Below are 12,459 nucleotides of genomic sequence, written 5' to 3'. Positions count from 1 at the left end.
TGAATCCTTCACTATATTCTGTATTACCCATTTCTTCCACAGAAACCTACCCCAAACAATCTGAGTTAGCTCGCTTGGATGCAGGAATTGGCTGGCCAAAAAACCTCTGAGCAGCTCAAGGCAGGCACACTGCTTCTCAGCCCAAAACCAACTACAAACAGCTACATATTGAGTGTGCTTGGCTTGGAGCTATTGTCACCTCTGGATAGCGTCTGCAGGAGGGCAGAGCACTGGACCGTCTCACCCGATGGGAATTACCTGTCCTTTCGCAAAGCCACACAGGAGCCTCGAACAGTCATTGTTGATACTGAGAGCAGAGATAGCCCCATACTGGGCCCCAACAGCAGTGCTGCCCAGACACAGCCGAAGAGCCTGGTTTTGATCTAGAGCAGAACAATTAGTAAGAAATTAGAGAGAAAGAAAGAGCAATGATTAAAATTAACATCATGCAATTATTTATGTAGACAATTCACTTGGGGTACATTAATGATTCACAGGCTTGCAGTTAAGTTCTTAAAAAAGAGTTTACAAGATGAAGGCACATATTAGTACAGAGGTAGTGGGACACTTGCAGGGAAATACAAAAATTATTTTCAAAAGTATGAAAGAGGTACAGGGAATATGGAAATGCAGAGGTATTACAAACTGAAGAAGAAACTACTTAGAAAAGTCAAAGCAATATCTAGCTTTCCTTTTGCTATTCTGCAATGGTTGTAGCAAGGAAGATGACAGAAAATTAATTCTATCTTCTGAGCCTTATGTATATGCCAATTTGAACATCCCCAATACAAGCTTTTGGTAAGTGCCATTTTACGTAACTTCTATTCTTCAGTTTTGTTGGTAAAGGCCAGAAGCTGGAGGAAGAATGAACTTGTGTCTCCAGGCTGCACAGGTAAAATGCTTGATGAGTTCTACTGCACACAGCTCTTACTTCATAAGGAAACAGCAATGACCACCACACTGTGACAGAACTTCCCTTCCTGAGACACAGGCTACTGCAAAGGAGGTGCTAATGCCTCCACAGTCTCCTAGGGACTGCACTGCTGCATGGCTGTGCCCTGTTTGCCCCCTGCAGACAACAAACAGCAGGCACTTCTGTCTGCGCCAAGTTCTTGTCTGCTTCCACAACTGACTAAAAATTGCTTTATGAGATGTTGCACTTCAGGCATTATGAATGATAACCTTCTGCCTGTCTTTGGTGCATTGCCCTTAAAAGCTCAGAAAATAAATGTTCTGGATCTGCTTTTTCCACCTCTGTCTGGTTTTGTCCTGCAAAATTTTGAGTGGGGGAGGAAGCAAAAAGATGCTTTGTGAGGATTCTTGGAATGAAGACTAGAGATTTGAAATGCATCAGAAGCACCAGAAAACACTGCATGCAGGACTACACCTTGAGCAAGGAAGGGAAAAGACAGGATCCAGGGAGCAGACAGCAGCTGAGCACCAGAAACACCCTGGAAGAGCTGCCCAAGGCATGGGACGCATTTCTCCAAGTTGCAGCACTGCTAGCAATGTGCTAGATGTGAAACAGAGCATGGACATCTCCCCCATTTCTTCCCCCATACAAAGGGATGCATTCATCAATCTGCACAGACAGATTGATGGCTGAGCACACACAGAGTGGGAGTCACCTTTCCAAATTGTACCAGTATGAAGAGGCATTAGTGAGAGGACTGAAACGCTGGCAAGAAGAGTACCTGAACTCACGGATTACTCTAAAGCACTGTTTAGGGTGAGCAGAAAGAGGCTAGGGCCAAGTTCAAATACTTTTTCCACTCTATTCCTTGTTTTCCTGCATCTGCGTCAATAAACTCATCTGCTCTTGTGCCCCCAAAAAAATTCCTTTTCCTGCAAAATCTGGACAGTGGGATGGAGAGGGTGTTACAAACACCACTTGTTCTGCACACCAAATGAGACAGAGCCTAGGAGAGACAGAAAGGCCGTGCTCTGTCTTGCAAATGCACAAGCAAGGCTCAGATATCACAGAAAACTGTCAGTTTTGATCTAAAACATGGCAACAATAATGGTCAATAGGACACCATATGTTATGGGTGCTCAGAGACATCAGGATTCTTGTGAATGTTGAAGAACTCTGCTCTTGAAATGTGTGGGAGGAAAAGAGAAAGGTGCCTTGGGTTGACCATACCATCTCTTCATCAGGTGTCAAGCAGCCCAGGCAGTTCTGGGAAAAGCTACCTGTTCTTCATGGACTTCTGCTCTGCTGTGCCTGCCAGCACAACACCTGATGCTGCACGGAGCATCTTTTTCTACAGTCTGACTTATGCCAAATACAGAACAGGGGAGTTGCACTTTCTAAAGAGAATTGACATTTGCTTGTTAACACTTAAAAACATTTTATAAAGATACTGCTACTACTGTAAGAGATGTTCAGTTAAACTATAGGTAGATGAAGATTATTTTTCACTGTTAAATAATCAGAAACTGTGCAAAACACTACTTTTCATTAGCTTTCCAAATGAATGTGACATTGTTCAAGATAAAATTCTGAAAGCCAAGGAGAATATGAAGGTTCAAACTGGCTGAACCTACATGTACAGAAGCAGCTCTGAAAGTTCTGACAGTCACACAAGTTACTGTTTAAATATATATCTAAATTTTATGAGCCTTGACACTCATGTTTAACTAAACAAAGGATATATACAATTCAAGTGACTATACTGTGAATGGCTGCCATCAGTCAATACATAAGAGGAACATGGAGCCAAAACTACTTCAGTATCACCATAGCAAGAAGTTAGAAAAGCAACATGCAATTCATTGCATCTGCCACTCAAGCATAACACAGAGCCTTCCTGAAGGTCAGTCTGATGCCACAGAGCCACAGCAAACCACAGCACCTTCTGCTCCAGGGGCCAGGCAGGGTATTTCTGCCACTACCTCTAGTACCAAGCACAAGGCAGTGGAAACGCTTCAAAACTAAGGCCATTGCTCTGCACACAGCTATCCTTATTAGGATAATCACAGAATCATCTCGGTTGGAAAAGCCCTTGAAGCTCCTCCAGTCCAACCATGAACCTCACACTGACCGTTCTCAACTCCACCAGATCCCTCAGCGCTGGGTCAACCCAACTCTTCAACCCCTCCAGGGATGGGGACTCCCCCCCTGCCCTGGACAGCCCATTCCAGCGCCCAACAACCCCTTCTGCAAAGAAATCCTTCCTAAGAGCCAGTCTGACCCTGCCCTGGCACAGCTTGAGGCCATTCCCTCTTGTGGCGCTGGTTCCTTGGCTCAAGAGACTCATCCCCCCTCTCTGCACCCTCCTTTCAGGGAGTTGTAGAGGACCATGAGGTCTCCCCTCAGCCTCCTCTTCTCCAGACTAAACCCCCCCCAGTTCCCTCAGCCGCTCCCCATCAGACCTGTGCTCCAGACCCTGCATCAGCTCCGTTGCCCTTCTCTGGACACGCTCGAGTCATTCAATGGCTTTTTTGGAGTGAGGGGCCCAAAACTGAACCCAGTAATCGAGGTGCGGCCTCACCAGTGCCAAGTACAGGGGTAAGATCCCTTCCCTGTCCCTGCTGGCCATGCTATTTAAGATGACAGTGGAAGCCATGTGATGGAAATAAACATCTTTCTTTGCCATGCTACTAGAAAACACCTTGACATCACTGTGACAAGGGTGTACATGGCATAGATCAGAACAGGTCAAAGAAAAAGAAGAAAAATCATGGAAGATTTCCATGAAAGCTCAGAGAACACAGAGTTATAGCTGGAAAGCAAGTTCCCCACAGATATATTCTCCGAATGGTGTCTCTCAAGTCCCAAAGAAATAATTCCTGTTCCAGAGGTCTGGAAACATAGCTCATTTACAAAAAGACCATCTGCTAACTGCAGCTCTTGCTATTAAAGGTGAATTGCATCCTGTTCCTTCCACTTCAGCTTAAACCTGTCAATAAGTCAATAACCTGTTTCCTGTAAGGCATGAAAAAGGAGAATCTTTCACAGCTTCCTCTGAAAAGGGCAACAGCTTCAGAATCACTACTACTTTCAATCCAGCTTTACGTCTTTATATATATACACCCACATAAACTTTCAAATCCATTTTCTTCTTCCCTCACAATGTCAATTCAAACCAAACAAGAGCCTCACTCCACCCCAAAATTAAATGCTTTGTGTGACTCAAGTTATTCCTTCCTAAGAAGGAAGCACCCATTGTTTGCCAGAGATGCATTTTCAGAGTTGAGAAATGATCACTTGGAAAGCTAACCCCAGAAAAACCCATGCCAGTATTTGTTCTCGTTTCCAGCCAGTCAAAAGATGACACACAAGGAGGAGCCATCAGGTAAGATTTTTTTCAAAAAACTGACTACCAATAAAATGGATGAAATTGCTTCCAAAGAAAAGCAACATGACTGAATCAATGAGCTCTGGTAGAGTAGCAAAAATGGATAAGAGCAAAAGGTTATAAAAACTGATCTGATTATCTTCCAGACTAATATTACCAGTTTTGAATTAAGACACATTTAGGATTAAGCACAAAAAGCTTTTTCAAAATGGTGGAACAAAGGTGATCTCAGATCACCAGGTTTTCATCAAGATCTTTTCCTTAAGCCATGATTTTCCTGAGGTTAAAAGGCCTGCTTTATTTCCTGCAAAATTTCTCAAATATTACAAATAGGTCCTTTCCTCCCACCTTTATCAGGCAGGGTAGCAGTAAATGCTCTCCCAGAAGGTATATCCCTCCTGGGCCTGGGAATCAGGAGGACAACAGACAGGGAGCTAATGGGACAGGCTGCAGACACCCTCTCCCCCAACAACACAGCAGCTGTCCCCTAAACCAAGGCAGGCTGAACTCTGCTCCCCACCTCCTCTCCTCGGCTTCAGCTAGTGAAATGATTACTCAGAGCAGGGGTTAAGTCAGACCACCTGTGGCTACCACATCAGGAACCCACTGCTCCCTCCTCAGCTGCAAAACCAGTGCGTGAGCAGGGCTTTCAGAAGTCGCTGCCTGCTTGCATGGCTTTCACAGAATTTCTGGCTTGTGGCTCTTTGAATTGGGTTCCTACTCCATAGCACTCCCACTTGACAGCTCTCAGGCAGAAATAGATGGATGATCTCATGGGAGAGCCTTTGTCCTACCCCAAAATAATGCCTTTACAAACAGCTACGGACCTGATGCCCTAAAACATTATAACTAACACATTTAGCTGTTCCTGTGCTGTTCTTGCCTGGAGAATTTATAAGTGTGCAATGCACATGCATTCAATAACCAATTCCCAAACCGGCCAGCAGTATTATCCACTGACTGGCTACTGCACTGCCTTACTTGCTGCTTATCTGGCATCCTAAATTCTGGCACAGACAACATGCAAACTGGGCAAGACAGGAGTTGTTCATGCAGGGTACGTGCATGGTGCAGTGTTACTGTACCTTTTCCTTTCCAGTCCACACAGAAAGGGCAAAAAGAGGAAAGAAAAAGCCAGAAATCAATACAAAAGAGTGAAGTTGGTTAACAGCATATATGCGATAATCTTCAAAGACAGAGAGAACCTTCAGATTTTGCTCATAGTGTTTTCCTTTTGTTAACATTTCCCCTTTTGATTTATTCAAGTAATAGCTAGTGGTTTTAAACCAGGGGTTTAAAAAACATATGAAATCGCTGAAGAAAAACGAGTTCATAAATTTGGACTTCATTGTATTGAAGACCAAAAAAATCTGAGAGGAAATAAAACTGGAAGTTCACAGTGACATAATTAGTAAAACTATTTTCAACAGTTACCATCAGCCAATCAACTCCCCATTAACTTCTAAAAACAACCAAGGTCCCCAAAATCTAGTTTTAATGCTGTCTTTAGGTACTTACACTACCTGTTCTCTCAAGACATCATGCTACTTCCACACCTCAACAAAGACTTAGGACACCACCCATAAGTTTTACTGCCAACAGAGGAAATAAATGGTTTGATGCTAATCAAACCAAAGTTTAGCTATATAGAAATTTTCTGCTCAGAACATAGTCTCCATGAAAAATAACTCACTGAAAAATTTCAGTGAGTTCTGTTTAAGGGCTAGTTTTTGAGTAGTGTAAAAACCCCTTGGCTCTTCTAGGAAGATGGAGGAAGAAAACCTCAGAAGATTATTTGTTTATTGTTACAGGCTTGTTGGGAGAGCACTTCTCCACTCCAGCTAGCAATCCTCAAGGAAAGTCATGGCACACAGCACCATTGTTCATTTGCACAATGCTCACAAGTTTCCAGACAAGTTTCAGAAAGAATTTAGCAAAAGGATGGCCCTCATTTATATAAAAAAAAAAAAAAAAAAATCCCCCAAGTGAGCACATCACTAGAAACAAGCTAAGGGTCATATTCTTAAGGCATAAAAAACTGTCATTATCCAAATGTGGCAACAAAGCATCAAATAGAAGATAAACTACCTGAAAAATAGGTAAAAAATGAGAGCATGAAACTCTTCTCAGTAATGTCAGATCATGTAATAAACAGCAAATACCAGAAATGGCAAATTGAAAGGTTTAGAGGGTTGTTAGGAATTTTTTTTCCCCTGCAAGATTATGTGGCCCTGGAGCAGGTTACCAGAGGAGTGTATGCACACACATTTGCCTGTTGGGCAGTATTTTCCATCCGTAAGAGTTCTTCTAGACTTGGCTAGACAAAGCCAGAGCTGCCTTGACCCAGTTATTGGTGACAGTCCCACACCAAACGGCATGGCTACAGGCCTCCAGACATCCCTTCCTACCAACACTTCTGCAACACTTACAAGATGGCAAAGAGTGGGCATCTAATCCAACTCTAATCCACAAGAAAAATATTGTTTTTCAAAGGTTAGATGCACAGAGAACTGTACTGTGATAATTTATCAAGAGCCAACAGAAGCATTCAAAAAAGCAGAATGAAAGCTACCCAGGTCTTCCTTACAAAGGACAAAGCAGACAAGTCAAGAGGTACAGGTGGACTTAGAAAGAGACAAATGAAATAGCTACATAAAGTCACATGTATGAAAGAAAAAATAAAGGGTTAAAAAATTTGCTACTGTCACAAAACTATTCAGAGAAATTTGAACATCAGCAGTGTTCAAACAGAAAATAGAACTACATTTTGCAGGCAAAAAAAGGTGATGTTTCATTGTACAGTATAAACCAGGCACACAGCTTACAAAAATTGAGGGAGTAAATCTCATCCTAATTAACACACCTAGTAGAAAAATATCTCTGTAAAAAAATTACAGAAATTGATTGGTCTACAGACATAAACTGCTGGTTTAAATTACAGAATAAAACCAAGCCAGAACACTAATCCCTTCTTTTTGCACACAAGGTGGCCTTATACAGCCATATCCTGCGATGATTTCCTCTCTGCAGGATAGATCTGAGAGCACTGGGGTCAACACCCAAGTTTTAGTTACAGAACTGACAGAATTTCACAGAGAACAGAATTGTACAGGAACATTCATGCCCATATCTGAAACAAATTTGGATGATGTTCTTTCGTTCCTCATCACCTTTAAATAGACTCACAGAATAACTTCAGTTGCAAGGGAGTTGCGGAGGTCTCTGGCCCAGTCCTGGTGCTCCAAGCAAAGTCAACGAGATCAGCTTGCTCAGGGCCTTGTTGAGCTTTCAACACCCCCCAAGGAAGCAGACTCCACAACCTCTAAACCCTTATCAAATGCTTCAGCACCGTCATGGTGAAAAATCTAATCTGAGCTTCCCATGGTGCAACTTGGGTCCACTGCCTCTTACCTAACACCATGGACCTTTCAGAAGGGTCTGAGTCTCTCTCTCCCTTTCCATCAGGTAGTAGAAGATAGCAACATGAACATCCCCTCAGCCACCTTGTCTCCATGCAGGAGAAACCCAATTCTCTCAGCCTCTCCTCATGCATCATGTGCTTCAGCCCTGTATTCGTCTTGGCGACCCCCTTCCACCGGGCTCACTGCGGTACATCGATGTCTGTCTTGTACTGAGCAGCCCCAAACTGGCCACAGAAGGTCAGATGTCATCTCACAAGTGCAGAGCAGAGTAATAGTTTTCCTCAACCTGCTGAATGCACTTGTGATAATACAGCCCAGTACGCGGCTGTACAAACAATAACTTTATGTGTTTCAGACTACACAGCCTTGCAAAGACCATGGCCAAAATAACAGTAAATAAGTTGGTCCAAAGTAATCAATGCCATAACAAAGAAAACTTTGTTTAAACACACTTGCACTGAGCAGAACAAACAAATCTTACCAAATACATTAACTGCAATACCATAGCACACTAAGCACCTCGGACATTCAGTGGTGCATCCTCTTAAACAGGACTTGATGCAGAAATAATACCAAAGGTAAGAATGACCCTTCCTCTGTGCAGGCTTATATAAAGTCTTTGAGCCCCTTCTGGAGTGTAAAATGCTAAAAAGAATATCTCTCTATTATGACACTTGCAGTGAACAGCTTCTTGTTTAAAAGCTTACTGACTTCATAGTGTCTGCATATAGAGAGAACAACAGGAAAATCAGAGTAAAAATGCATTCCATAGTAGTGATATTGGACATCTCCACGTACTCGCCAACTTTTAGAAAAACTATAAAGTCTACTACTAAGAACTCAGTAAGATCATGTGTCAACTGTAGCAGATAAGAAGTTATTTATGTTGAGATTAAGCACATCCCGTAACTGTTTCAATACCGGATTAAGCAAATAGCATCAAATAGTTTAATATCTAAATACCCAGGAAGGCAAGTCTTACACTGTCACAGTCTCTCCCATCCTTCTGTTGTACCCTGTCCCCCATAACTTTTGGTCTCTTGAATAATTTCAGCCAATTTTGAAAGAAAAACAGATAATGAAATTTCTGAAACTGTTATGAATTTGGTGCTGCATAGACAAAAGGTGCAAAAACTCAATGCGTATGGGAGCAATTCAAGAGCTGTTCTCACCCGGTTGGTAAGCTGGATAAACAGAGGCACAAACTCAGAAACTTTTTTAAGAAAGTTTGGTGATAAGAGGAAGGAAAGAATAACAGAATGAAGGGACAGAGAAGTGACTGGTGCAGAGGAAGGTCAGGGAAGGAGAAACCTATGATGCAAGCCTGCAGGTAGCCATGGGTCAGAAATTCCACTTCCCAAAGAACACATTTTAATTTCCCTAATCCTGGCAGCTATTATGTCATAGGGGAGAAGAAGATTAATACTGTACGAGATGATGGTTGTATACTGGTTCTGGTTTCTTCCACATGAAAACAGAGTAATTTATATGAAAACCCAGAAAAGGCTCTTTAGACAACTGCCACAGAGCTAAATTTCTTAATATCAGTGTGCCAATCTTCAACAAAGAAGAAGAAATACGTGAATAAGAACAACTAAAATATTATTTGTGCTTTATTTCTTTCCTGAAAGAAAATAACATTTAGCACAAAATGAACATATTAGAAGAAATCCACCCTGCAATTCTAATCCAGGCTGGTTTTTTTTGCTTGTGTTTGGGGTTTTTTTAGGATCATTAAAATGCAAATAACTCAAAACTTTATTTTTAACTTACCAAATATCAGTGCTAACCCATGGGAAGTCCCCACTGCTATCAGATTTGATGCTGCCTGAAACAGTCATGCAGAAAGATTGAAAGTAGAAACGTCAGTCACAAATCCACCACTTAAACTCTCACTTCGCTCATGCGAAGTTTGTCAAAAGGAGAAGATTTAAAAGGTTATAGATATAATCATTTTCTAATTTATAAGTGACAAGCAGTTCCTGTGTGAAAGCTAGAAAAGTATTACACCTGAATGACCATCACACAGATTTTCTCAAGTTCAGAGGGCTGCCTTTTCCTCTGCTGTTTGAAATTCAAATGCTCAAGAGTGGTACTCGGAGTGAAATTTCTTCTCTGTAAAGTCAGCCTCATTCTTTTGGTGTAGTAGCTGAGTATAAATACTCAGAGGATTTTTTTCTCACTCAGCTGCTACATCCTCATCTGAACTCCTCTACAACCCTGGGCAGCACTGGTCCCCTGAAGAGATAGTCCCCAGTAAGCCCAGAGACTCCAACTTCCTTGCATGGGGAATTAAACACAGCTCCAAGATTCTATTGCACTTGCAACCTGCATCCAATTAAATAAAACTTAGTAGAAATCACATAATGCTGTAGATATATTAATGTTGTTCTACTTTTTATTTCTTAACAAGTGTAAGTCAGATTTAAAAAATTAAGTGCTTTAATGTCTGGAGGATGTAAGTACAGGTTTTTATCCTGTGTGCACATCAGTCACAGCATGCTTCCAATCCTGCTGTGCAACCTTTTGCCTTAGATGTAACTAGGTTTTCTTCCTTTTTTTTTTTTTAAACACAAAGCATAACTTCTTATGGATTGCTGCCACTACAGTCAAAGCAACCAAGCACATCTTTAGTTTCTTTGAAAAACATTAAAACTCATTTCACAAGCGGAGAACAAATCTTCGCTGTATTTCCTTAAAATGTTTCTCTTCTCCTTTAACTATAGGCAGCTTCACTTCTGATGTAATTTAATTAGCATGCTTGACTTCGAGAAATTTAATGCAAATTGCTAAGCAGGAGTATCTTTCAGACAGACTTTTAGTGAAATTTTATATTTTAAGGTCATATTTCAGTTACATCAGAGCCATAGAGATTCTGAACCCATCACTTTACGAGCACTTCAGTTTAAGTTTCTTTAAAAAAAAAATTGTTAGGAGTCAAAGGAGTAACTGGCAAAGAAGCAGCACCTAGAGAAATTCCATGTGTTCAACAGATAAACACCTACAGGGGGAAGGTTACGTGCTCAACTAACAAGCCCTGTGTGATGACATGAAAAAGGAGAGTGTGGGATTTGACCAGCAGAGGGGCAGCTGGGCAGTTAAAGGTTGAACTCTGCCTCCAGGAACCAGATCTTTCATGCTGCTTCTCCCAGCCCTCAGATTTGAAAATTCTTAGTAAGGCTAAGATGAAAGATGCATTTATCAGCTGTCTTAAATTACCGCTTTAACAAAGTTACATGAAAACTAACTGTACAGTACTTGAAAATTGTTGGGGTACTTACAATTGCAGTGGGCAAGCCAGCATCCACTTTGTCCTAGAAAAACAGGACAAATCATAAGTAAGAGACAGAATTCCCAGCTCTGTACATGTCTCTAATAATTAGAGCTACAACATGCAGACAAATCAACACAAGTTGCATTTTAATAGCCCCACCAGGGCAGAGAATGCTGAGGGAACCACTGGCTAGAAATACCCAGAAGGGATGAGGAAGTGCACAGAAATGGAGAGGAAGCAGAATACCCTGTAATTCCTTACGAAAATTACCATGTTCTTCTCAAAACAGTCTAATCTTAACAACAGTTTTCAGTATTCTCTGTGTACACGGCACAGACACTGCTTGCAAACCTCCCTCCCTCTCCCCTCCAAGCACACCTTACTAGCTTCCCAAGCAACAGCCAGCAGCAGCACGCTAACAGTCAGGCCCTGGCCACACAGCCAGCACGAAACACTCACAGACGAGTCACCCTCGCGAGCCTACCTCGCACACTTCAGAAATCACACACTTTTCACAAAAGCAGAACAATAGCACAATTTTATATTAACATTTCCCACCAGGTTTTATGACACCCAGCAACACAAATCAGTGTTAAGGAGGACCTAGCATCTTGCTGCTGCAATAAGTCACCTAATACCTGATTCACTGCTGGCTAGGGACTACTAGTTAGTAGTTTATGTACCAAACATGTTAGCATTATCCAGAACTAATAGTGTGGGGAGGGAGGAGATCACACACAAACCCCTTCACACCATAATAGGTTCAAATTTTTCTTAATGGATGTGACCAGGAGAACAAAAACCACCTACTGCTGCAGATACTATTTGGGCAGAAATTCCTTTCAGAAGCGAGAGCCGTATAACTGATCCATGGAGCGAGAGAGAATCAGGGAGCTTTTTCTTCCTAAGGAAATAAGAAATACATGAAATGCATTAGAGCAGAATAAAAGTTTGGAACTTGCATAACCCACAGCCAAACCAGCAGGTAAATTCTGCATGCACGCATCACCGTTTCCATTCTTATTCTTGGCGCCTACACGCACAGAATGAAACAGGTACAAGATTACTGGCAAAGCCTGATACGCACCACTGTGCCTGCATAAAATGTGTTTTTAACTCATCTCCCAGGGAAAAAAAAAAAGTTCTTCAAACAAATGTTCAGTTTCAAGCACGTATCTGCAAACCTTTAAATTTATTAATAAAGCCTGAAAGCAACACTTTTTCTCTTTAATTAATCTTCCAGTGAGTTTCAGCCTTAAAAAGGTGAATATCTTAAGGAAAATACACAATTGGAAAAGGCTCATTAAGAGAATACAGACCCCTAGGAAAACTGGATATATGCTTAAAGAATAGCAATCAAAAGACAGCTGATCTGATATGAAAGGTTAAGTGTTTCTGTTCATGGAGAAAATGTCTTTAAAAAGTAACTACTGTACAGGGGACAGTTATTTCTAAAGAGCAC

At 41.6% G+C, this 12,459-nt stretch overlaps 1 protein-coding gene across 3 annotated transcripts in view; it reads right to left on the bottom strand.

Annotated features, from left to right (window-relative positions):
• Positions 1-12,459, bottom strand: part of VPS8 (VPS8 subunit of CORVET complex) — an 86,198-nt gene that overhangs the window by 69,544 nt on the left and 4,195 nt on the right. For all 3 annotated transcript variants that reach the window (XM_074877949.1, XM_074877947.1, XM_074877948.1), the window contains exons 4-7: positions 11,808-11,901; positions 11,005-11,037; positions 9,497-9,551; positions 259-383 (exon numbers count right to left, since the gene is read on the bottom strand). In XM_074877949.1, the coding sequence (XP_074734050.1) occupies positions 259-383; positions 9,497-9,551; positions 11,005-11,037; positions 11,808-11,901 (307 nt within the window). The remainder of the gene's footprint in view (positions 1-258; positions 384-9,496; positions 9,552-11,004; positions 11,038-11,807; positions 11,902-12,459) is intronic.

This window comes from Strix uralensis, chromosome 9 (assembly GCF_047716275.1).
Source record: "Strix uralensis isolate ZFMK-TIS-50842 chromosome 9, bStrUra1, whole genome shotgun sequence".
NCBI lineage: Eukaryota > Metazoa > Chordata > Aves > Strigiformes > Strigidae > Strix > Strix uralensis.
Note: the sequence above shows the minus strand (reverse complement) of the source record. Positions and strands in the feature narration are given on the sequence as shown.